At 37.4% G+C, this 27769-nt stretch overlaps 1 protein-coding gene across 7 annotated transcripts in view; it reads left to right on the top strand.

Moving 5' to 3' along the window:
* CEP170 (centrosomal protein 170) overlaps window positions 1-27769 on the top strand; it is a 144660-nt gene that overhangs the window by 32291 nt on the left and 84600 nt on the right. For all 7 annotated transcript variants that reach the window (XM_059996791.2, XM_059996826.2, XM_059996819.2 and 4 more), the window contains exons 2-3: window positions 4780-4925; window positions 25104-25193. In XM_059996791.2, the coding sequence (XP_059852774.1) occupies window positions 4821-4925; window positions 25104-25193 (195 nt within the window). In that variant the 5' untranslated portion in view covers window positions 4780-4820. The remainder of the gene's footprint in view (window positions 1-4779; window positions 4926-25103; window positions 25194-27769) is intronic.

Genomic DNA, 27769 nt, shown 5'->3' with positions numbered 1-27769 from the left:
AGAACATTGACATAGAAGATATTCAACGTATATGTATTGTTTGGTTGATGTATTTTGAGTCTCATATTATGACATTATTGTATTATTTGGCAGAAAAGATCAGGAGGAGAGGGAGAAAAGGCAATGAGCATAAATTGAGTGCCTCCCAATATTCTGGATACTACAAGATAGCATATCTATATCTCATTTTATCTTGATGTTCTCTCTTCTTATTTTGGGGGGTTATTTTGTTTTTCTTTTCATTTTTACAGATAAGATATCTGAAGTGCCCAAGTCAAGACCTTGGGCATATTCTATCCAATCGGCAAACCCAAAGGCCCCTTTTCCTGCCCTTTAGAGGAAGCTGAGCTGAAAATTCTGCCTTGGCCACTGAGGAAGCTCAGTTTTCAGTTTTACCCATATGCAAATGTCAGTATTAACTCAGTGAGTAGGAAAAGAGCATTGCAACTAAGGGACCAGTGAGAAAGCTGTCTTAGATAAGGGAAGAGTCCCATGTGAGAACTGAGAGACAGTGGGTTTATATCATATCTCATTCCCTCCCATTGTAGAAAAACTAGAAGATGACTCACGGTCACTGCCCCACCCCAGTAAATAAATACCCTTCATCTTGAGGATTATGCTTTTCATTTTTGTTTCTTAGAAAATGTGTATATTTGTTACCTTTTAAGTGTCATTGAAAGTCAAAATAAAATATGTAAAAAGCCATTATTTTAATTTTATTTTATATAGTTAATTACTGTATGTTTATATTGTGGAGTTATATATTACATATTGGTATATAATTATGCTTGCTATTGTCTAAATAATTAAAATATTTTTGTAGCATATGAATCATGCTTACATACTACGTTGTGATTTAAAAAATGTCTGGAAACTGTTCTTGTTGCCCCTGGTTGGCTCTGGTGTTTCGTTTGCTGTATTTAGGTTAATTTGATTTCCTTTAACATGTCTTACGGACATTGTCCATACAAATGCTGAAAAGTTTTTTTCTTCAGTTCCCTTAAATGAGTTTAAAACTGTTGACTTACTTATTAATGTCATGTTTTAAAATTGTCTTTCCTTGGAAAGGCAGTATGCAAATTATATACCATATTTAGATTGAAGGTTTTTTCTTCTGGTAAAATTTTTTTGATTCTCTGTTTATTTGGCCAGGACATACATATAAAATGCTAAAAAGCATTTTGACAGAAAGTAGACGGATGGAAGACTAACAACAACATTTGCATCAAGAAATTAGGTGAATGGAAGATTTAAGAATCCAGATAAATTAACCATATCAATTCAATAAATTGAGAAGGGAGTAAGACTTAATTGTTCTAACTTTACAGAAAATTATTTGCTTATTTTGGTGAAACCAATTGTTTCATGTATGTGTAGATAAGTTCATAATATATGGGATTTTTACCTTAACATGAAATTCTACATTTTAAAGGTTTCTCTTTTAATATATAGATGTGTTTCTTATTGCAGAATGTTTTGTTTCACTGTTCTGTAGTATAGCTTCTAATTAAATCATATAAGAATGTATATGGGAATTTCATGGGAAAAATATTTACAAGTAGTATTCTTTTGATCAATAAGAAAAAAACTGTTGAGTAGATACTATCCTTATTCCCATTTTACACAAGAGGAAACTAAGGGACATGGGGTAATAAGTAACTTGCCCAAGGTCGTATGGAAATAAGTGGTGGAACCAGGAGTCAGACTTCTCCACCAATCTGTCTGACTCTTAAGTTTATGCTCTTAATGACATAGTCACGTCCTCTAAGATAGTAGTAATTCTCAGAGCCCAGTCAACAGGCCTCTGGGAATCCTTGAAACTGTTTCAAGGGTCACGAGGTCAAAACTATTTTCATAATACTATCAAAACATTATTGGCTTTTTTATTGTATAGACCTTTGAACTAATAATATGGAAAAACAGTGGTGGCTAAAGCTGCTTAGTCAAGGCATTGGCACCGTACTATGCTAATAGTAATAATATTCTTCACTGGCATGCACTTGCAGGTAAGAAAAACAGCCAGTTTCACTTAAGAATGTCCTTGATGAAGTGTTAAAAATGATTGTTTATTAAGTCTTGACCTTTGAATTACATCTTTTTAATGTTTTGTAAGACTAAATGGAAATACACATAAAGCACTTAACGCTGTATACGAAAGTGCCATGGTTGTTGCAAGAAAAAGCACTTGTGTCATTGTTTGAGTTGTGAGCTGAACTAGCCAGTTGTTTCATAGAACATCATTTTTACTTGAAACGATGACTGACAGACAAATTATGGTTTTGTAGACCTGAGTATTTAGCAGACAGTGTAAACCTGTCACTTCAAGGAAAAGAATTGACAATATTTTTTTACCAGTAAAATTTAGGCAAATTTTTCTAAGAGAAAATTAGAATTTTAGGAGCTTGATTCTGCTGCTTAACAGCTGCCCAGTAATTAAAGACTTTTCAGATGAGATGGGTGATGATATAAATGAATGTGATATTTTAAAATAGTATAATGAAATGTGTCATCACTTAGAAGATCTGTGTAACTCAGGGAACCAGTGTTTTTCAAATGACCAATGCACAGTGTTATAAAATCTCTTCAGAGCAGAAGATGGATTTTCATGTTAAAATGTATGGAAAGTTTCAGATTCCATATTATAAATAACTTTCAGGAAATTACCACCTGTGAAGTTTTGATGTAGTATCAGAGAAAACTATCTTCAGTTATTTGGAAAGACTATTAAAATAAATTTTCCATTTCCCACTACTTATCTGGGAATAAGTATGAAGCTAGGCTTTTAAATATTTTAAGTTAAACAGTATATGGCAACAGATTGAATTCAGAGCAGATATGAAAATCTTCTGTTAAGCCATAGCTTAAAGAGATTTTTAAAAATGTAAAATTGTGCTATTCTTCTCACTAATTATTTGTTTCAGAAATATAGTAAATCTTCATTAAAATGTTAGCCATTTTTTCTGTAAAATTGATTTATTGATCATTTTAAATGAATTAATACATACCAGTTTCTCAGTTTTTATTTCTAATATGGTAAATATTAATATATCTAACCCATGTAAACAAAATGTTCTTTAGGGTCCTTTTTTAAAAAAAAAAAGTGTAAGAGTCTTAAGGACAAAAAGTTTAGGAGCTGCTGCTCTAGAAGAAACATATTTAGAAAGTACAGTATAGGACTTCCCTGGTGGCGCAGTGGTTAGGAATCCGCCTGCCAATGCAGCGGACATGGGTTCGAGCCCTGGTCTGGGAGGATCCCACATGCGGCAGAGCGGCTGGGTCCGTGCGCCACAACTGCTGAGCCTGCGCTCTAGAGCCCGCACGCCTAGGACCCGTGCTCCGCAGCAAGAGAAGCCACCTCAGTGAAAAGCCCGTGCACCGCAGCAAGGGGTAGCCCCCGCTTCCCTCAACTAGAGAAAAGCCCGACTGCAGCAGTGGAGACCCAGTGCAGCCAAAAATAAAATAAATAAATTTAAAAAAAAAAAACACCATTCACTTAAAAAAAAAGAAAAAGTACCGTACATGTTAGGACAGAGAAATTGAAATTGCATGTTTTTGAAAGTGCATTAAGTGGTCTACACTTGGTAGACAAAGAAGCAATTTCTTTGGTGTCCATTGTTAGCTCTTAATCAGATATCAAATATATTCATTTGAATTGAGTGTGTTTCTCAAAACATTTATAATTGAGACACTTATTTGTATAACATTGCTAGTGTTTACTGAGGTTAACATGATACTAATGTGATCATTTACTTCAGAATTGTAGACCTTTATAAGCTATGTCAAATTGTAGACCTTTATAAGCTATAGAGATATGACAAATGTTATTAGTTGACTACCTACTTAATTGCCTAATGTATTCCTTTTTAAGTGAACTCTTTTTTTTTTTTTGGTACGCGGGCCTCTCACTGCTGTGGCCTCTCCCGTTGCGGAGCACAGGCTCCAGACGCGTAGGCTCAGCGGCCATGGCTCACGGGCCCAGCCGCTTCACGGCACGTGGGGTACCCCCGGACCGGGCCACGAACCCGCGTCCCCCGCATCGCCAGGCGGATTCTCAACCACTGCGCCACCAGGGAAGCCCCATCTGTACTTTTAAAAAGATACTATATTTCAGTAAATTATACTCACCTTTTGTGCATTATAGTCAGTGATGAAGCAAATCACTGCACATCTCTCAATGGCTTAAAACAACACTAATTCTATTTTTCAGCTAAGGGTTGAATGATATACTGAGGGCCTGCTTCAAGTTCTGTGTTAGATACACATCTGTTCTACATGTGTCTCATTCTTCTTGAAGTAATGGGCTAGCTAGGGCGTGTTCTTTCTATGGTAATGGCAGAGGTACAAGAGGTCAAACCCAATTGCCCAAGCACATTTTAGCTTCCACTTGCATCACAGCTATTAACACCATTCCATTGGCCAAAACAAGTCATGAGGCAGAGCCCAGATTTATGGAGTGGGAAGTTTTACTCCCACCTTTAATTGGAGGAATTGCAAAGTCATAGGGCAAAGGTTAAATAGTTTATGGCTGTACTTGAGATGTAATAAGATCTGGGACTGTAATCTTTGCAAAGTGAACTCTTAATGGAGTCCATGGACTTACTTTACTGCTGAAAATTTGGTAGATATGTTGTTTCCTGGGACCCGTGGCCTGTCTTATTTATGTAGTCAGGGGTAAATGTTGAATGCAGTTCTATTCCAAGGCCTAGTTATAGGGTTTGGTGAATAGATGCTAAAGTTGAAAATATCTAAATGTATGTTTTTCTGAATCTCTCTCTGCAGGATGACGTAGCTTTGCCAAAGACTTAGAAGCTAAGCAGAAAATGAGCTTAACATCCTGGTTTTTGGTGAGCAGTGGAGGCACTCGCCACAGGCTGCCACGAGAAATGATTTTTGTTGGAAGAGATGACTGTGAGCTCATGTTGCAGGTAATTGCATCTGCCTTCTGTATGTGTCTACTCAAAACCTGGAACTGACATGAAATATTTTTCTACTCCTTTGGAGGGCAACTCTACTTAACATTTGAACTTTCCAGCTCTCCCTCTTTAAGCTCTAGTTACTAGTTTAATAAATTTTCTCCCCTTGTATCATTTAAAACTAAGTTCTAAGTCTTGGAGATTATATTTTGAAAAATGAGAGCTTTGAGTAGAGAAGTTTGTTTTTAAGAAGTAAGAAGTTTCACATTATACACTTTTAAAATAAGACTTGTAAGTAATTCATAAAATTAGCATAGAATGAAGTAAAACTGAATTTTAATTATGGATACTTAATTGATACTGGAATTAATCTCTCTTTTTCTTTTCGAGGTTTTCATTATGATATCTTCCAGTAGTTTGAGCATACAGATTGTTGGCATTTACTGAATTATGTATAAAGGAGTTACTTTTAAAACATACTTCGACGATTTTTTTAAAATTAATTTATTTTTTATTTTATTTATTTATTTTATTTATTTTTGGCTGTGTTGGGTCTTCGTTGCTGCACGTGGGCTTTCTCTAGTTGAGGTGAGCGGGGGCTGCTCTTCGTTGCAGTGCGTGGGCTTCTCATTCCGGTAGCTTCTCTTGTTGCGGAGCACAGGCTCTAAGCGCAGGGGCTTCAGTAGTTGTGGCCCGCAGGCTCTAGAGCGCAGGCTCAGTAGTTGTGGCACACAGGCTTAGTTGCTCCGCGGCATTTGGGATCTTCCCGGACCAGGGCTCGAACCCCTGTCCCCTGCGTTGGCAGGCGGATTCTTGACCCCTGCGCCACCAGGGAAGCCCTTTTAAGATGTTTTTGAGCAAAGTAATTAGAAAAATGGATCCCTTGGTTTTTGAGATTTAGTTACTTTAATAGGTCCTGGCAATCTAGAATAGAATCTTATCCCCTTGCCCTCCCCTCTTTTGTTGGTAAAAAACTGTAAACAAGTACTTAGAATAGAGAGATTTGTTCTGTTAGCCCAGAGTTTCTCAACTGGGGTGATCCTGCCTCCCCCCAATTCCCCCAAAAGATATTTGGCAGTATTGGAGACATTTTGATTTTTTTTTTTTTAAGAGACAGTTGATTTTTTTTTAATATATTTATTTATTTATTTAGTCATTTATTTATTTATTTAGGCTGCCCCAGGTCTTAGTTGCGGCATATGGGATCTTCGTTGCCTCATGCAGGATCTTTAGTTGCAGCATGCAGACTTCTTAGTTGCAGGATCTTTAGTTGCACTGGGATCTAGTTCCCTGACCAGGGATTGAACCTGGACCCCCTGCATTGGGAGCGCATAGTCTTACCCACTGGACAACCAGGGAAGTCCCCATTTTGATTGTTGTGCATGGTAGAGGGTTGGAGGTGGTTGCTACTGACATTCAGTAGGCAAAGGTCAAGAGGCCAGGGGGGTTGCAAACATCCTACAGTATATAACATACTTCTTCATACCCCCTGTACCACACCCACCAAACACACCCAACAAAGAATTATTTGGCCAAAAATATCAATAGTGCTGAGACTGAGAAACCCTACATTGTCCCCAGAAAAGTCAGATCTGCATATGTTTACATACGTTTTTACTTTAAAATTAAAGAACTTATTTTATAGTTTTGAGACAGTAAAAGTAAAGCCACTATATAGCTATATGAGTATATGAGTTACATGTATAAAGAAACCTTATTTAAAGAAATTCAATGAGAGAAATAGAATAGTACAGAGATTTTTCTGGGCTCCTCAGTGAGATGGAGTAGTGAGACTAGCAACTGAGAAGGCAGTAATGATTCTGTTTGGATGCCCCTTGTAACTGAAACATATCTTAAGTTCAAACTGGGGGGAACTCATTCATTAGAGTGGAAGAGGTACTTTCTGTGTGGCATTTGTGTCAACTAGCAGAGCAGTGTCCTAGGAAATGTGGGAATGGCTGTTTAGGAACTTGCAGAATAAATCTTTTCTTACATGGAGATAAGATTAAGAGACATGACTGGTAAGGTGTCTGTGTCCTGGATTATGTGTAACAAATGTAAGTTGTCTGACAATTTGTGAGGTGGAGGGAGGAAGCTGAAAGTCCAAGGAGACCAAGATGGGTTCCAATTCACAGGACACACCATCGGAGAGGAAAGAGCTACATAGAGAAAGAACTCTGTGGAGGATTACCCTTGAGTATGCAGTTGAGTACTGATCAGCACACATATGTGAAGAAACTACCCAAGGGCAGGGGAAAAAAATCCCACTCAAATTAGAGTTAACAGTATCCGGCACTAACAGGGTCAGGAATGGTGCCTGTTGCTAACAGCCAGACTGGAAAACCTCACAATTCACAGGGAATTGGTCTCTACCCCTTAGTAGTGGGGAAATAATTAACCCTAGTCTGAGTTCTACTCTTATCTCAATCTTAAAAACAATACTCAAAAGGGTCACACTGTTTTTAAGTAACTTAGCTGTGTCCCAGACCAAAGTTCAAGAATATTTATAGGAATACAGAAATACAAAGGTAAAATTCCCAGTGTTTGTTAACCAATAAAAAATTATCAGGTCTGTAAAGAAGCAGGAAAATGTGACCCATAATGAAGATTGATTAAAGATTTTCTGTTTTTGAAGAGTTTGGCAAAGTTTGGCAAAATTTAAAAATGGCAAAACAATCTTGAAAAAGAAGAATAAAGTTGCACAACTCACACTTCTCAGCTTCAAAATTTATTACAAAGCTGGCAATACTGGAATAAGGGTAGACATACAGACAAATGGAACAGAATGAAGAGTTCAGAAGGAAACCCATATATCTATGGCTGTTACGGTTTGAATTGTGTCCCCCACCCCCAAAGATGTATCAAAGTCCTAATATCCCATACTTGTGAATGTGATCTTATTAGGAAATAGAGTCTTTGAGGATGTGATCAAGTTAAATGAAGTCATTAGGGTGGACCTTAAGCAAATATAACTTGGTGTCACATGATGAGGAGAAGACAGACACAGAGAGAAGACAGCCATGTAAAGATAGAAGCAGAGATTAAGAGTTATGCTACCAGAAGCTAAGGAAACCTGGGGCTACCAGAAACTGGAAGAGGCAAGGAAGGATTCTTCCCTGGAAGTTTTGGAGGAAACATGGCCCTGCCAACTCCTTGATTTTGGACTTCATGAATCCAGAACTTTGAGAGAATAAACTTGGACTGTTTTAAGCCACTCAATTTATGGTACTTTTTTATGGCAGCCCAAGGAAACTGCTACAGTAGGTTTTTGAGAAGGGTGCCAAGTCCATTCAGTAGAGGAAAGAGTGGTCTTTCCAACAGATAAAGCTAGGACAACTGGATTTCTACATGTAAAAGAATGAATTTGGACCCCTACCTTACAACATATATAAAAATTAACTCAAAATGGATCAGTGACCTGAATATAAGAGCTAAAGCCATAAAACTCTTAGAAGAAATCATAGGGATAAATCGTCATGACCTTGGATTTGGCAGTGGATTCTTAGATATGGTACCAATAGCACAAGCAACAAAAGAAAAAGTAGGTACATTGGACTTCATCAAAATTAGAAACTTGTGCATCTAAGGATACCATCAAGAGAGGAAAAAGACAACTCTCAGAATTGGAGAAAATATTTGCAAAACCATACATATCTTATAATATCTAGAGTATATAAAGAACAACTACAACTCAACAACAAATATACAAACAGCCCCCTTAAAAAATGGTCAAAAGACTTGAGTAGACATTTCGCCAAAGAGATATAAAAATGGCTAATAAGCACATGAAAGTCACTCAACATCATTTGTCATTAAGAAATGCAGATCAGAACCACAATGAAATACTGCTTCATATCTACTGGGATGGCAATAATGTTAAAGAAAAAAAAAAAAAGAAGATAAGTGTTGGTAAGGGTATGGAGAAATTGAAATTCTTGTACTTTGCTGGTGGGAATGTGAAAAATGGGGTAACCGCTGTGGAAAACAATTTAGTGGTCCCTCAAAAAGCTAAACAGAATTATCATATGACCCAGCAATTCCACTAGTAGGCTATACCCAGAATAATTGAAAGCTAGGACTCAAACAGATACTTGTATTTAAGTCAGTGTTCATTGTAGTGTTATTCACAGTAGCCAAAAGGTGACAACAACCCAAGTGTCCAGCAGCAGATGAAGGGATAAACAAAATACAGTATATGTCAATACATATAATGGATTATTATTCAGTTACAAAAAGAAACGAAGTTTGAATACATGCTGCAACAGAAATGAACCTTGAAAACATTATGCTAAATGAAATAAGCCAGAAACAAATGACAAATGTATGATTCCACTTACATGAAATATCTAAAAGAAGCAAATTCATAGAGATACAAAGTAGATTAGTGGTTACCAGTGGCTGGAGGAAGGAGGGTTGAAGAGTTATTGCTATACAGTTACAGTTTCTGTTTGGAGTGATGAAAGAATTTTGGAAAGGGGTATGGTTTGGGGTGTTAAATTTTGGAATCGGATATTGTGCAATGGTGATGATTGCACAACATTGTAAATTTAATTAATGCCACTGAATCGTACAATGAAAATGGTTAAAATGACAAATATTATGTTATATATATTTTACCACAGTGAAAAATCTAGAGGGAAATCAATGGCAATAGAATTCTAAAATATCATTGAATCAATTCAGGTATTATAATCAAAATAATGCCTTTATAACAAATTAAAAGAAAATCAATAATTTTTAAAGCACAAAAACCACTATTACCACTATAAGAAGTCAAACATTAAAATAACATTTTTTATTTAAAATTCATCAATGTGTCTGATGTGGGCATCTGTTCTACTTATGACTATTTTTAAATTTATGCTTTATTTAAAAAATAAAATATAAAGTTGGTGAAACTCCATGATCAGGCAAGAAAAAAACCAGTTTTGACCCGTTACTCAGACTCCACCTCTAGAGATACTTCTGCCCTTAATCTGATAGGAGCATACTCCTTTTAGCACTACCCTGGACACAGTGTATTCTCTGAAAAAGTTCCATGATTTGATCACCATCATGGTTACCTGGTAGTCAGAATCAGTGCTACAAATTAATGGAACTCCTCTTAGTACAGAAAGACACATCTTTTGTATGGAAGTAAGAACAAGTATTTGCAAATTGTATTTAGTTTTGTTTTTTTTCGCGGTACGCAGGCCTCTCACTGTTGTGGCCTCTCCCGTTGCAGAGCACAGGCTCTGGACGCACAGGCTCAGTGGCCATGGCTCATGGGCCTAGCCTCTCTGCGGCATGTGGGATCTTCCCGGACCAGGGCACGAACCCGTGTCCCCTGCATCGGCATGCGGACTCTCAACCACCAGGGAAGCCCTATATTTAGTTTTTAAATGGTTTAGTCGAGGAGCTTCAAGGTGGCGAAAGAGTATGACATGGAGATCACCTTCCTCCCCACAAATACATCAGAAATACCTCTATCTACATGTGGAACAGCTCCTACACAACACCAACTGAACGCTGGCAGAAGACCTCAGACCTCCCAAAAGGCAAGAAACTCCTACACGTACCTGGGTAGGGCAAAAGAAAAAAGAAAAAACAGAGGCAAAAGAATAGGGATGGAACCTGCACCAGTGGGAGAGAGCTGTGAAAGAGGAAAGGTTTCCACACACTAGGAAGCCCCTTCGTGGGCGGAGACTGCGGAGCTTCGGAGCCACGGAGGAGAGTGCAGCAACAGGGGTGCAGAGGGCAAAGTGGAGAGATTCCCGCACGGAGGATCGGTGCCGACCAGCACTCACCAGCCCAAGAGGCTTGTCTGCTCACCTGCTGGGACGGGTAGGGGCTGGGAGCTGAGGCTCGGGCTTCCGTCAGATCCCAGGGAGAGGACTGGGGTTGGCTGTGTGAACACAGCCTGAAGCGGGCTAGTGTGCCACGGCTAGCCTGGAGGGAGTCTGGGAAAAAGTCTGGAGCTGCTGAAGAGGCAAGAGACTTTTTCATGCCTCTTTGTTTCGTGGTGCGCAAGAAGGGGGATTCAGAGCGCCGCTTAAAGGAGCTCCAGAGACGGGTGTGAGCTGCAGCTATCAACACAGACCCCAGAGACGGGCGTGAGATGCTAAGGCTGCTGCTGCATCCACCAAGAAGCCTGTGTGCAAACACAGGTCACTATCCACACTACCCATCCCGGGAGCCTGTGCAGCCTGCCACTGCCAGGGTCCTGTGATCCAAGGACAACTTCCCCAGGAGAACACACAGCGCACCTCAGGCTGGTGCAATGTCACGCCGGCCTCTGCCACCACAGGCTCTCCCAGCATTCTGTACCCCTCCCTCCCCCTGGCCTGAGTGAGCCAGGGCCCCCGAATCAGCTAACCCCATCCTTACTGAGTGAAGAACAGATGCCCTCAGGTGACATACATGCAGAAGCGGGGCCAAATCCAAAGCTGAAAGCCAGAAGCGAACAAAGAAGAGAAAGGGAAATCTCTCCCAGCAGCATCAGGAGCAGTGGATTAACTCACCACAGTCAACTTGATGTACCCTGCATCTGTGGAATACTTGAATAGACAACAAATCATGCCAAATTGAGGAGATGGACTTTGGGAGCAATGATATATTTTTTTTTTTTTCCCTTTTTCTCTTTTTCTAAGTGTGCATGTGTATGCATCTATGTGTGATTTTGTCTGTATAGCTTTGCTTTTACCATTTGTCCTAGGGTTCTGTCTGTCTTTTTTTACTATAGTTTTTAGCTCTTCTTGTCATTGGTAGGTTTGTTTTTGGTTTGGTTGCTCTCTTCTTTCTTTCTTTCTTTTTTATTACTTTAAAAAATTTTTTTAAATAATTTTTGTTTTTTATTTTAATAACTTTTTAATTTAATTTAATTTTATCTTCTTCTTTCTTTCTTTCTATTTCTTCTCCATTTTATTCTGAGTCGTGTGGATGACAGGCTCTTGGTGCTCCAGCCAGGTGTCAGGGCTGTGCCTCTGAGGTGAGAAACCCAAGTTCAGGACATTGGTCACACAGCTGGGAGACCGCCCAGCTCCAGGTAATATAAAGCAGCGAAAATATCCCAGAGATCTCCATCTCAACGCCAAAACCCAGCTCCACTCAACAACCAGCAAGTTCCAGTGCTGGACACCCTATACCAAACAACTAGCAAGACAGGAACACAACCCCACCCATTAGCGGAAAGGCTGCCTAAAATCATTATAAGGCCACAGACAGACACCCCAAAACACACCACCAGACGTGGACCTGCCCACCAGAAAACAAGATCCAGCCTCATCCACCAGAACACAGGCCCTAGTCCCCTCCATCAGGAAGCCTACACAACCCACTGAACCAACCTTAGCCACTGGGGGCAGACACCCAAAACAACGGGAACTATGACTTGCAGCCTACGAAAAGGAGACCCCAAATGCAGTAAGGTAAGCAAAATGAGAAGACAGAGAAGCACACAGCTCATGAAGGAGCAAGGTGAAAACCCACCAGACTCAACAAATGAAGAGGAAATAGGCAGTCTACCTGAAAAAGAATTCAGAATAATGATAGTAAAGATGATCCAAAATCTTGGAAATAGAATGGAGCAAATACAAGAAACATTTAACAAGGACCTAGAAGAACTAAAGAGCAAACAAACAGTGATGAACCACACAATAAATGAAATTAAAAATTCTCTAAAAGGGATCAATAGCAGAATAACTGAGGCAAAAGAATGGATAAGTGACCTGGAAGATAAAATAGTGGAAGTAACTACTGCAGAGCAGATTAAAGAAAAAGAAATGAAAAGAATTGAGGACAGTCTCAAAGACCTCTGGGACAACATTAAACACACCAACATTCGAATTATAGGGGTCCCAGAAGAAGGAGAGAAAACGAAAGGGACTGAGAAAATATTTAAAGAGATTTTAGTTGAAACCTTCCCTAATACGGGAAAGGAAAGAGTTAATCAAGTCCAGAAAGCACAGAGAGTCCCATACAGGATAAATCCAAGGAGAAACACGCCAAGACACATATTAATAAAAACATCAAAAATTAAATAAGAAGAAAAAGTGTTAAAAGCAGCAAGGGAAAAACAACAAATAACATACAACGGAATCACCGTAAGGTTAACAGCTGATATTTCAGCAGAAACTATGCAAGCCAGGAGAGAATGGCAGGATATTTAAAGTGATGAAGGGGAAAAACCTACAACCAAGATTACTCTACCCAGAAACGATCTCATTCAGATTTGATGGAGAAATTAAAACCTTTACAGACAAGCAGAAGCTAAGAGAATTCAGCAGCACCAAACCAAGTTTACAACAAATGCTAAAGGAACTTCTCTACGCAGGAAACACAAGAGAAGGAAAAGACCTACAATAACAAACCCAAAACAATTAAGAAAATGGTAATAGGAACATACATATCGATAATTACCTTAAATGTAAATGGATTAAATGCTCCAACCAAAAGACATAGACTGGCTGAATGGATACAAGAACAAGACTCGTATATATGCTGTCTGCAAGAGACGCACTTCAGACCTAGGGACACATACAGACTGAAAGTGAGGGGATGGAAAAAGATATTCCATGCAAATGGAAATCAAAAGAAAGCTTGAGTAGCAATTCTCATATCAGACAAAATAGACTTTAAAACAAAGACTATTACAAGAGACAAAGAAGGACACTACCTAAAGATCAAGGGATCAATCCTAGAAGAAGATATAACAATTGTAAATATTTATGCACCCACCATAGGAGCACCTCAGTACATAAGGCAAATACTAACAGCCATAAAAGGGGAAACCGACAGTAACACAATCATAGTAGGGAACTGTAACACCCCACTTTCACCAATGGACAGATCATCCAAAATGAAAATAAATAAGGAAACACAAGCTTTAAATGATACATTAAAGAAGATGGACTTAATTGATATTAATAAGACATTCCATCCAAAAACAACAGAATACACTTTCTTCTCAAGTGCTCATGGAACATTTTCCAGGATAGATCATATCTTGGGTCACAAGTCAAGGCTTGGTAAATTTAAGAGAGTTGAAATCATATCAAGTATCTTTTCTGACCACAACGCCATGAGACTAGATATCAATTACAGGGAAAATTGTGTAAGAAATAAAAACACGTGGAGGCTAAACAATAAACTACTTAATAACCAAGAGATCACTGAAGAAATCAAAGAAGAAATCAAAAAATACCTAGAAACAAATGACAATGAAAACACGACGACCCAAAACCTATGGGATGCAGCAAAAGCAGTTCTAAGAGGGAAGTTTATAGCAATATGATCCTACCTTAAGAAACAAGAAACATCTCAAATAAACAACCTGACCTTACACCTAAAGCAATTAGAGAAAGAACAGCAAAGTTAGCAAAAAGAAAGAAATCATAAAGATCAGATCAGAAATAAATGAAAAAGAAATGAAGGAAATGATAGCAAAGATCAATAAAACTAAAACCTGGTTCTTTGAGAAGATAAACAAAATTGACAAACCATTAGGCAGACTCATCAAGAAAAAGAGGGAGAAGACTCAAATCAATAGAATTAGAAATGAAAAAGGAGAAGTAAAAACTGACACTGCAGAAATACAAAGGATTGTGAGAGAGTACTACAAGCAACTCTGTGCCAATAAAATGCACAACCTGGAAGAAATGGACAAATTCTTAGAAATGCACAACCTACCAAGACTGAATCAGGAAGAAATAGAAAATATGAACAGACCAGTCACAAGCACTGAAATTGAAACTGTGCTTAAAAATCTTCCAAGAAACAAAAGCCCAGGGACCAGAAGGCTTCAGAGGCGAATTCTATCAAACATTTAGAGAAGAGCTAACACCTATCCTTCTCAAACTCTTACAAAATATAGCAGAGGGAGGAACACTCCCAGACTAATTCTACAAGGCCACCATCACCCTGATACCAAAACCAAAGATGTCACATAGAAAGAAAACTACAAGCCAATATCACTGATGAACATAGTTGCAAAAATCCTTAACAAAATACTAGCAAACAGAATCCAACAGCACATTAAAAGGATCATACATGATGATCAAGTGGGGTTTATCCCAGGAATGCCAGGATTCTTCAATATGCACAAATAAATCAATGTGTTCCATCATAATAACCAGTTGAAGGAGAAAAACCATATGATCATCTCAATAGATGCAGAGAAAGCTTTTGACAGAATTCAACACCCATTTATGATAAAAACCCTCCAGAGAGTAGGCATAGAGGGAACTTACCTCAACATAATAAAGGCTATATATGACAAACCCACAGCCAACATCGTTCTCAATGGTGAAAAACTGAAACCATTTCCATTAAGATCAGGAAAAAGACAAGGTTGCCCACTCTCACCACTATTATTCAACACAGTTTTGGAAGTTTTAGCCACAGCAATCAGAGAAGAAAAAGAAATAAATGGAATCTAAATTGTAAAAGAATAAGTAAAGCTATCACTGTTTGCACATGACATGATACTATACATAGAGAATCCTAAAGATGCTACTAGAAAACTACTAGACCCAATCAATGAATTTGGTAAAGTTGCAGGATACAAAATTAATGCACAGAAATCTCTTGCATTCCTATACACTGATGATGAAAAATCTGAAAGTGAAATCAAGAAAACACTCCCATTTACCATTGCAACAAAAAGAATAAAATATCTAGGTATAAACCTGCCTAAGGAGACAAAAGACCTGTATGCAGAAAATTATGACACTGATGAATGAAATTAAAGATGATACAAATAGATGGAGTGATATACCATGTTCTTGGATTGGAAGAATCAACATTGTGAAAATGACTCTACTACCCAAAGCAATCGACAGATTCAATGCAATCCCTATCAAACTACCAATGGCATTTTTAATAGAACAGCAGAAAAAATTTCACAATTTGTTTGGAAACACAAAAGACCCTGAATAGCCAAAGCAATCTTGAGAAAGAAAAACGGAGCTGGAGGAATCAGGATCCCTGACTTCAGACTATACTGCAAAGCTACAGTAATCAAGACAGTATGGTATTGCACAAAAACAGAAATAATAGATCAATGGAACAGGATAGAAAGCCCAAAGATAAACCCACGCACATATGGTCACCTTATCTTTGATAAAGGAGGCAATAATATACAGTGGGAAAAAGACAGCCTCTTAAATAAGTGTTGCTGGTAGAACTTGGACAGCTACATGTAAAAGAATGAAATTAGAACACTCCATAACACCATACACAGAAATAACCTCAAAATGGATTAAAGACCTAAATGTAAGGCCAGACACTGTCAGACTCTTAGGGGAAAACATAGGCAGAACACTCTTTGACATAAATCACAGCAAGATCCTTTTTGACCCACCTCCTAGAGAAATGGAAATAAAAAGAAAAATAAACAAATGGGAGCTAATGAAACTTAAAAGCTTTTGCACAGCAAAGGAAACCATAAGATGAAAAGGCAACCCTCAGAATGGGAGAAAATATTTGCAAATGAAGCCACTGACAAAGGATTAATCTCCAAAATTTACAAGCAGCTCATGCAGCTCAATATCAAGAAAAGAAAAACAGTCCAGTCCAGAAATGGGCAGAAGACCTAAGTAGACATTTCTCCAAAGAAAATGTACAGATTGCCAACAAGCACATGAAAGAATTCTCAACATCATTAATCATTAGAGAAATTCAAATCAAAAATATAGTGGGATATCATCTCACACCGGTCAGAATGGACATCTTCAAAAAATCTACAAACAATAAATGCTGAAGTGGGTGTGGAGAAAAGGGAACCATCTCACACTGTTGGTGGGAATGTAAATTGATACAGCCACTATGGAGAACAGTATGGAGGTTCCTTAAAACCTACAAATAGAACTACCATATGACTCAGCAATCCCACTACTGGGCATATATCCTGAGAAAACCATAATTCAAAAAGAGTCATGAACCACCGTGTTCATTGCAGCTCTATTTACAATAGGCAGGACATGCAAGCAACCTAAGTGTCCATCAACAGATGAATGGATATAGAAGATTTGGCACATGTATACAATGGAATATTACTCAGCCACAAAAGGAAACGAAATTGAGTTGCTTGTAGTGAGGTGCATGGACCTAGAGTCTGTCACACAGAGTGAAGTAAGTCAGAAAGAGAAAAACAAGTACCATATGCTAACAGATATATATGGAATCTAAAAAAAAATGGTCATGAAGAACATAGGGATAAGACGGGCATAAAGACGCAGACCTACTAGAGAATGTACTTGAGGATACGGGGAGGGGGAAGGGTAAGCTGGGACAAAGTGAGAGAGTTGCATGGACATATATACACTACTAAATGTCAAATACAGAGCTAGTGGGAAGCAGCCACATAACACAGGGAGATCAGCTCAGTGCTTTGTGACCACCTAGAGGGGTGGGATAGGGAGGGTGGGAGACGTTAGAAGGAAGAGATATGGGGATATATGTATGTGTATAACTGATTCACTTTGTTATAAAGCAGAAACTAACACACCATTGTAAAGCAATTATACTCCAAAAGAGATGTTAAAAAAAAAAGGCCAAGCCGTAAAAAGTAAAATAAAATAAATAAATAAATAAATGGTTTAGTCTTTCATAGAATATTAGTAAAATAAATGGATTATTTAAAACTTACTATTCTTTTTATATTATTTCTGAAAAGTGAACTAAGCTCACGTATGGAGAAGTGGAGACTCACAAGTATATAAATATTAGTGAAACATATTTGTTCAGAGCTCTAGAGTTGATGAAGTTATGTTTTCATTTTAAGGCGTTATGTAGATGAAATGTTTCTACATTGTTTAGATCAGTTGTGAGAAGTAAAATTGTTAGAAATACAAATAATTACTTTTTGCTTTTTTAAAGAGTCAATAAAAGAAGATCTTTTAAATTTTCTTAACCTAATTTAGTATTTATGGTTTATAACCCTTTATTTTTAACATACAGGAAACAACTGGTTAGTTGTTAGGTTTTAGAATCTCTGCCTCTGAATAATTTTCAGTAGTTTCTTACCTGTAAAGATTTCAACTACAAATAGATTTACCGGCATTGTAAACAGTACTTTGATGATAATGTAGCTTAAAACCCAGTGCAAAATGGAAACAAATAATCCATGAGGTCATATGCTCTGTTTGATTACAATTACATTTTTTTGTTAATTATGACCAAAAAAAGTTTTGAATTTTTTGTTGTTATTTCATCTCATTCCAAAAATGGTATTCTAAAGAATGTGGTCATTGAGAAGAAAATGTGCTTGGATATTAAAGAGTTGGTGATTAAACAAGGGATTCTGGAATTCGAGTTTTGTTTCTGCCACTTACCTTGGAAGACTTTAGCAAATTAATGAACTTGCTGTGCTTGTTTGTTGTGCTATAGAAAGATGATTATACTATGCTATGTTCCATAAGACATATGTAAAATAAATCTTAGAGAGTGTGAATGAAAGGTATAAAGTATAATTATCGGGTAAAGATTATACCGTCTTTGTTTTTTTTGTTTTTGTTTTCATTTGCGATACGCGGGCCTCTCACTGCCGCGGCCTCTCCCGTTGCGGGGCACAGGCTCCGGACGCGCAGGCTCAGTGGCCATGGCCCACGGGCCCAGCCACTCCACGGCACGTGGGATCCTCCCGCACCGGGGCACGAACCCACGTCCCCTGCATCGGCAGGCGGACTCTCAACCACTGCGCCACCAGGGAAGCCCCCCATCTTTGTTTTGAGTGATACACAATATTACTAGTATTAAAAGTACCATGCCGTTGAATTATACTTTCTTTTGTTCTCAGTGTTTATTTTTGTTGGTTCAATTGTTCCTCAAGAATTTCTTAAAGATAGAATTACCTCCATTTTACAGATGGTAAAATTAAGATTCAGAAAGACTTAGTCACTGTGTTTTATTACAATATATTGGATTCTTCTGTATACAAGTTGAGTTGCATTTTGAAAAAAGTTCATATCTAAATTCTAATTTTATCTTAATTGTACCAAACGGATGAATTTTGCTCTATTTGGAGAATCATCATCATACTAATTAAATAGTTTTCCTAATGCATAATAGAAAATATAATAAAATTATATTTGACTCACTGTTTCAATATTTTAATTTTTGTATGATGTATTAACAGAATGTGTTTTGAAGATCATAGGTTAGTAATTTTCATCTATCCTTTGGAGCACATAGCAAAGGATAAATCACTGTTTATTACTATGATTGTAAAAACGCAACTGGACTTTTAAAGAATCTTTCAGCTACACTATCTTTAAAGAACATTTTTTTAAATTATTTTTTTATTTTTGGCTGTGTTGGGTCTTCGTTGCTGCACGCGGGTGTTCTCTAGTTGCGGCGAGTGGGAACTACTCTTTGTTGCGGTGTGTGGGCTCCTCATTGCAGTGGCTTCTCTTGTTGCACAGCACTGGCTGTAGGTGTGCGGTCTTCAGTAGTTGCGGCTTGTGGGCTCAGTAGTTGTGGCTCATGGGCTCTAGAGCTCAGACTCAGTAGTTGTGGCACACAGGCTTAGTTGCTCTGCGGCATGTGGGATCTTCCCGGGCCAGGGCTCGAACCCATGTCCCCCGCATTGGCAGGCGGATTCTTAACCATTGCGCCACCAGGGAAGCCCCTCTTTTAAAATTTTTAAATGATGAGACATACAGTGGCAATCTTTGTCTCTTTAGTTTTTTCTTAACATATGTATCCATGTATTTGTGTCTTTTTCTCTCATATTTTTAGTAGGAAAGAGAAATAATAGCCATTTCATATCCAATGTGTATATAGATAGGGTCTCTCTGTCCTTTAAGGCTTAGAGCCTAGTAGAAGGATATGTGTATGTAAATAAGTGGGTATAAACAGTATGTACAAGACAGTGATGGGAGTTGGTATGGGGTACAGAAAAAAGAGATTGGTCAGTTCTGCCTGCAAGGAAATGTGGGAATGTGAAATCTGGAAAGACTTCTGGAGGAGATGGCTTTAGCTGAATTATCTTAAAAGATGAATAAATGGTTTCTGGAAGGTTAGAGTGTGGTTGAGTGTGTGGTATTGAAGATAGCATGGCATTCAGTGTCTATTTAGGTAAATTAAAATAGTTTCTTGAAGTTTGTGTATAAGATGTGAAGGCAAACGTTTTGCGAGATTAAGACGGGCATTAGAAGAGGCCAGATCGTGGCAGGCCTTGTGTTCTATATTAAAGACTTGGTGTATCTTACCTTAGCCAGTAAGAGGAGTTTTTAAGCAGAGCGATATTGCCTTTTCAGATGCTTCCCATGCATTTAATCCTCACAAAAAAAAATCTGTGAGCTAGGTTTACCTTTTTGTAGAATGATTATACAAAGATTAGTAATTTTACCAAGGTCCCACAGCTGGCAAGTGGCTGGACCAGTTCTTTTTGACTCCAACACCTGTGCTTTAAACTACTATTCTGTATTACTGCTCAGGATTAGAGATTGGACTTGGTATAAGCAGTTAGATGATTATAATAATCTAGGAAGAGACAGTTAAGTTCTAAGGAAGAGAGTATCATTTAAAATGAAGAAAAGAAGACAGAGCAGGAGAGAGATTGAAAATAGAAGGCTGTGCTTTCTAGTTATATATAATGTACGAGGGAGAGAAAAAGAATGTTAAGACCTAGCCTTTCTGGCATGGAAATAGATGAAGTAGCGGTTCAGGAGGTGTACTTTTGGGGAATAAGATAATGAGTTTGAGGTTCCTGAGGGATACCCAGATTGATATATTAAACAGAAAACCGGAAATAAATATATGAAGCTGAGCAGAGTAGTCCATGAAGAAGGTAGAGATTTGGGGATTAGGAGCATAAAGGGAATAGTTGAAGCCAGGGGGGAATCTAGGTTATATAGAGAAGGAGGTAAAGTCGGAGTTATAGGATGTGGTTGCTCGGGAGAAAAGGAAGGGGTCAGAATATTAGATGTCTTGCTGTTGTCAAAGGACTTAGGTAATATACTAGTAAATTATTGTAAATAATTGAGAAAACTGGAAGAATAGACGAATGTAGTCTCAGAGAAATACTATGGCTTAGATTCCATAGGTGGAATCAATTTCGCATGATAAAGTTTAGCAATGGGAGTGGTATGACAAGGTATGGTAAGGATTTTGGTTGTGGGAGTAGAGAAGGCTAGATTTTTATATGGGTTATCTACAGAGGCATTTAAAATCAACCATGAAGAAGTAGGAATTTGAATTTACCATTACCCCAAAACGTAAGTCAAAAAGTTAGAATGACCTCAAATGATTGAAGCAGCCTGGGAGGTGAGTGTGTGTGTGTGTGTGTGTGTGTAAATATATAGTGTGTATATATATTTATTTATACTTATATTTATATGTAGGTGGATAACAAGAACTTCAGAAAAGTAAAAAGTTTTTTTCATTGGAGGGGGAAAGTAATGGTCTAGAAGCCACAATAGTAGACTGGACTGCAGTTCAGACTGCATCTGTGTACTCAACAGAATATTGGATTTAGGAGGATATCATCCACTTTAAAGGAATGTCGTGGAAATAGTGTTCTCAGGGGGAAAGCCAGATATTAAAGGAAGGAAGTAGGAGATAACCCTAAGAGCTTGAGAATGAAGAGGCGTTTCAAGTAAGGAGGATTCTCAAGAGTGTAGTGTAAAAAGCCTTGGGAAGAGGGTCTTTGTAGAAAGTAAAACTTATGAGGGAAGAGGCATAGGCTCTTGTGGGGGAAATGACTGTGAGGGGATAGTGACTAGAGAGTCTTGCATTCTTACCAAAGGCATAAGGTGGAGCAAATAAGAAATCTGGTCAAAATTGACTATCTTTGTGATTTAAACCTGGACCAGCTAAGGTTTTTCCATTAGTATTATAAATTTGATAAAGTTAGCTGTCTTTGTCAGGGTTTAAATTATATGTTTCTGAGAGATTATTAAATTTTTATTGAAAAGCTCAAATGGGTTGTGAAAATTAAGTTGCAGTGCACCTTCTTCTGGCTCAGTTTAATCTAGAGGAAGTGTGAATTTATCTGGAAATGAAAATGGTTTAATGTTTGTGTGGTTAGATGTAAATAACAAATCTTTTTTATTCCCTCAGTTTTTCTTGGCCACTTACTTGACATATTATATTCTATAGTCTTGGTTTCCTGCTTAGTTTCTGTGATGGGTACAGAAACACATTGATACCTTGAATACATTTGATAAATAAGAACAGACTTTTATTTGCTTTCATTGGCTGTTATTTTTTGAAGAGTTACACAAATGCAATGACTTGTCCTGTGATTTCTAAACCGATGATATCCCTTGCCTTGAGTTCATAAGACTAGTCTTCTCAAAAAGTTATTAAGGTCTTTATTAAACAAAGAAAAAAGGTGCTTTTTCTGGTTCCATATAATGTGCCCACTCCTTCACTCCTCAATCTCCAAAGCTGTAGTGGCATCTCAGTGGACTCTCATTTTCTTAAGTGTGTTCTACGTTCAGTAGCAGGTGTTCTTGTATTATCTACCCCCATAAACGATTTGAGGGCAGGGTGCATGTCAGATTCAGAATATTCCAGGTTTCTAGCAAGTTGTAAACTTAGGGAATTGGCCGCTTCAAATTATTTCCTCCTCAAACTGTTTTTTCTCCATATCTCTGAGCCATGTAGACTTCCCTCAAAAGCTGCCATTCCCTGACTCTGTGAGCAGCCATTTGATTTTTTTTTCCCCATATCTAACAGTAAATTTTCACTTTCCTTTCTGATTTCTTTTCCTCAAGTCTCATTTAGATATTTTCTCCTTGAATTTCATCATACTCTCTTCTAAGAACTTCTGCCCTTCCTCTATTCTCTTCCTCACAGAGAGATTATTTATGATAGTCTAGTCACTGTTTATTTAGAGGTTGCATATACTTGAACTCTCACTTGCCTTACAACATGTAGAGATTTTTTTTCTTCCTTAGACTAATTCAACTTGGAGAAATTATTTTTGTAGTCGTGCTTCATTTGCTTCTTATCACCCTAATAACTGAATTTAGTACTTCATTAATTTAAACATAGTGACAGTTTAAACATGACAATAAAAACCAAAACAAAGTTTAAGTAACTTTTAGATTTAGTGCAGGTGTTTTGCAGCAGTCTAATTTGCCATAATAGATGGTTTTTCAGGCAAGCTGCAGAGAAGTGGGGATAATAGTACTATTCATGAAGTTACTCTTAATTCTGAGATTTGCAGTTTGTCCTAGAGAAATTGAGATTGCAGAAAAAACAAAACAACCCCCCCCCCGATCAACCTTTAAGAAGAATAAAAGTATATGTATGATAAATCTTTAGATTTTGTTGGAAGATTGCTTTAGGTCACATATTGTTTCTTCCTAATGTCAGTTATTTTAATATAGAGTTTTGTGTGCTGAAAGACCAAAACTTTTTCAATATAGAATTTAAGCTAATTGGGTAAGGGACTTTTTAATTTTCGTAATATTTATTTGGAAAGGATCATTTCAACTAGGATTTATGTCTTTATTATTATTAGTTGCTGACCTTTCCCATTTTTCTAATGTGGCTAGGAGTAAGGCTGTGTTTACTGTTTGTTATAGCTACAAGTGTCAGAGATTAATATTTCCTATACTGTCCTTGGTTTTTTCTCCCCTGTTGTCTTTGAGTTTTCCTAGAGGCTCCTTCTTATATAGTGCTTTACAGTTTTTCTATTGTATTGTAACTCCCATTGTAATGGTAATAATAATAGTTATTTATAGATCCCTGTTGATATGATGGTAAGGTTTGGGAGGAGGGGAAGCATGCTGAAGTACTATTAGTTCTCAGTCTTTGACCTTCACAAGTACATCTCAGCTTTTTGTTCACCTCCTTAGGTGAGACAGGAAGGCTAGGTGAGGCTGGAGTTGGGTATTTCCATTCTCCCATGTCAGTTAGGCTCTGGTAAAACCCACACTGGTTGATTTGGGTGAGCTCTGGAAAAGTAGTTTTCCTTGAGGACAGGCTGTTGCTGAGGAGAACAGAATGGGTGTATTTCAAAATGACTACTTTCCCCCTCACCATACCAGAAGCATGAGAAGATTTTTCTCCAATCCTCACCCTGAGGTCTTTGTGGGGCTTCTGGAGGCAAAACTCATGAAAAAATGGTGTTCCCGCCAAGGCTGTGCCCCCAGGAGTTCTTGCTTTCAAGCTAGTTGACATCATTCAAGTTTCCAGCAATTAATCATTTAACCTGTAAGCTTTCCTACCAGTTGGTGGTTGCAGCGGTAGTTTCAACTGCTAGCAGTGAGCTATGATTCTCTGTATTTGCCTGTCTCTCCAGATTTCAGAGTGGCAATTGACCTTATGACCTCAATTTTCTGATGAAACTAAGACAAGTTTTTGATTTTCAATTTAACTTTTTTCTTGTTATGAGGATAGAAACGATGACTTCCAAGCTCCTTACATGCTGTACTAGAAACTGAAAATTATATCTCCTCCCCATTTTGGATGCTTCCTTTGCTTTTAGTATACCAAGGTTCACATAGTAACCCAGTAGTAAATGGTTGTTGAGTTCACATTCAGTGGTTCTCAGACTATTTCTTCCTGTGACTGTAGTGATATTTCCTTTGGATACAAATTTCCAAAGGCTTGTAGTTCATCTCTGAGCTACTTTCATCTGCAGATAACTCACTAAGCTCTGGAGAAAGAGAGTGTGTGTGTACTTTAAAAGAGACTTAAAAGCAATTTTCAAAAATCAGTTTGCCATTCTAATTCTTCTTTTGACTTTCTCTTTCTCTCTTAGACCTCTCCTATGAGTTTTAGAACCCATGTTTTAAGTGAGGATAATTTTATTCAGGAACATATTACATTTTGTCCCTTAATCTTTGGTATTGAAAGATGTAAATCCTGTATGGTAATTTTTCTTACAGTGAGGTATATAAAACATAAAATTATACTTCACATGATTTCCATATAAGAATTTCAGATTATAAAAAAAATTATTGTCGTTCGATACATTCAACAAAGTCAACTGAATTAAATTCTCTCAAAAGTAGAACGTGTGACTTTGGTAGAAAAGAATGTCTTAAAATTTTGGCTGCTTTCCTCTTTGGGAAGTGATGCCAAATTTCTGTTGAATAGTAACAGTTTAAATCTTATTGAACCTACTTTTACTTTGGTATTTCCGTATATTTATCTGCTATCTTATTAACATAAAGTATTTAGACAAAAATCTTTGTTTTTGTTATTTATTCTAGCATTTTCTTGTGCTTATTAACTTAAAGAATTTTCTTTCAGTCTCGTAGTGTGGATAAGCAACATGCTGTAATCAATTACGATGCCTCTACTGATGAACATCTGGTGAAAGATTTGGGCAGCCTAAATGGGGTAAGTTAAGAGTTTGCTTTTTGTCTTATTTGAATTTTTGTTTAATATTGTAAGAAAACATATATAACACAAAATCCTGTTTTGTGTTATATTTCCTTTTCTCTAGTTTGCACTTACTTTTAAATGCTTACTAGGTACATAGCACTTTGAGGACAATACAGTAGAATATGAATGTAGCCCATGTTCCCAAGAAATGATGTTGGTAGTAAATACTTAACAGGAATTCAGATGGTTGTTGGTTGTTATTATCCAGTGGTTAAAAAAAGACTTCTTTAAGGAGGTTAAGATAAAGGTTGCCCTTACTGAATGGCTTGAATTTATATGTGATAAAGCCGTGGAAAGTCATGACAGTAAGAATGCAAAAAAGCACTCTTGGGAGTCAGAGAAGTGTGGGTTAACTTTGGAAAAAAAAGATGCAAACGTGGTTTGGTACCAGATGGTTGGAGGATCTTCTATACTAGAGTAAAAAGGAGTGAAACACATCCATTTACCTTAACAAATGTGGTATATGATCTAAATACTAGTGTTTATTATTGCTTCTTTGGTTTCCTACATTGAAGATTTTTGTGTTACTGCAGTGAATTTCTTCCTAATTCTTCATTTGATCTTTCTACATTGGCAGAATGTAAGTAGCTGCAGAATAAGAGAATGCTAAAGTATTGAATAATTTATCTTATTTTTTCTCAATTCTCTCATGGCTCTACTAACATAAGCAAACATAATTTTGTTCAGATCTGTGCTGTTGAATTTCTTAAAATGACTTTAACAGAAATTAAATGTATCCAAACTTCTTCTAACTGCTGCTTCTTTTCAAAATATACATTAAACATTATATGGAAAAACATCTGCAGAAATTTGGCAAATATGGTAAAACTTTTTTTTCCTTGTCCTGAATCGGCCTGCTACTGAAGGACTTTTATGTTTATTCACTGAGATACTTCTTTTGTAGGCCTGTTTTTATGTTAGTTTTATTCACACCTTTGTTTCTCATGGCACATAAAATTAAGTTTATGGTATGCGGGCCTCTCACTGTTGTGGCCTCTCCCATTGCGGAGCACAGGCTCCAGACGTGCAGGCTCAGCGGCCATGGCTCACGGGCCCAGCCACTCCGCGGCATGTGGGATCTTCCCGGACCGGGGCACGAACCCGTGTCTCCTGCATCAACAGGCAGACTCTCAACCACTGCACCACCAGGGAAGCCCTAAAACTCTCAACCACTGCGCCACCAGGGAAGCCCTAAAACTAAGTCTTAATTCCTCATGTTTGAATTGAAATACCTCACATTTGGCATCACCCACTTTTCCAGATTCATGCTCCATCACATTTTCCTTGCCATACCTCCAAAACAGTAGTTTTCCTACTATACTGTCTTCTCCAAATAATTTGTTAGATTTTCTGCAGCCCAGTAGTTCTTCCGTCTGCCTTGTCATTTGTAAAAGTTGTACTTACTTTTAAAAGTAAAATCTCAATTCTACATCTTCCTGAAGGGAGCAGAGAAAAGGTATTTAAGAATATTGACTTATTAACATTTTGAATGGATTAAAGTAGAAAAAGATAGGCAGATGAGGTAGAAACTGTTTTACCATGGGCCATGTCAGGAAGCATTTCGATTCCAAGGTGCTATTTAAGGAGTTACTCTCTTCCTTCTCCGTACCTACAAACTTCTGTTTTAATCTCTGTTTTGGGTGCTTTATGAGCCTTGTATTAAATCTGCTTGTGCATATCTGTCACCGTGCTAGATTATGTGCTTCTGAACAGTTCACGTGCCTTTTGCTTCTGGTAAGTACACCACAGTGCCTACTAGCACAAGGTTCTGCACAGTGCATGAACCCAGTAAATCTTTTCAAATGGAATTGAATGAATTTTCTATATGAAAGACTTTATAGAGAAAAATTTTAATCCACTTTTATATGTGGAATATTTTAACAATGTTATATTCTGTTTTTAAGCCTAGAATGTTTCGTCTTGACCACAGTGCTATTCTTAGGTGTCTTTACATTATATCTTGGAAAATAATAAGTGAGAATTACATCACAGTGTTTTAGTCTTTTAAAACATTGTGATCAAATATAAAAATTATTGATGTTGGTTGTAAAAAATATCAGGTGAAATATTAACTTCTAAGTTTATCTAGGCTGACCTTTCTTATAATTTGATTGTACTCAGTAATTGTCTGAAATACAGTAACTCACAGAGAGTGACATCTTCATTTTGAACTTGAAGTCAGGACCTAGATTTGAATCTCAGTCTGTAATTTACCAGCATTATAACCCTGGACAAATTACATAAACTCTCTGAAATTCGGTTTCCTCATATATATTCATATTAGTTCCCAAACTTGTGCAAAAATGTAATGAGTTGAAGGTTATGAATGTGAAGCCTCAATGCAAAATTTAGTTACCTGTCTTCAGCTTTAAAATAGTGAAATGATAATTCCTGCTCTGTAGTATTGTTGTGAGGATTAAATGTGACAAGTATGTGCCTGGTACAGAACTTCAAAATATTACACAAATGGATAAATGCACTGTTACCCAAATGGATAGCCTAGGAAATATGCCAGAATGGACTTTCGTAGC

Source organism: Delphinus delphis, chromosome 1 (genome assembly GCF_949987515.2).
Source record: "Delphinus delphis chromosome 1, mDelDel1.2, whole genome shotgun sequence".
Lineage (NCBI taxonomy): Eukaryota > Metazoa > Chordata > Mammalia > Artiodactyla > Delphinidae > Delphinus > Delphinus delphis.
Note: the sequence above shows the minus strand (reverse complement) of the source record. Positions and strands in the feature narration are given on the sequence as shown.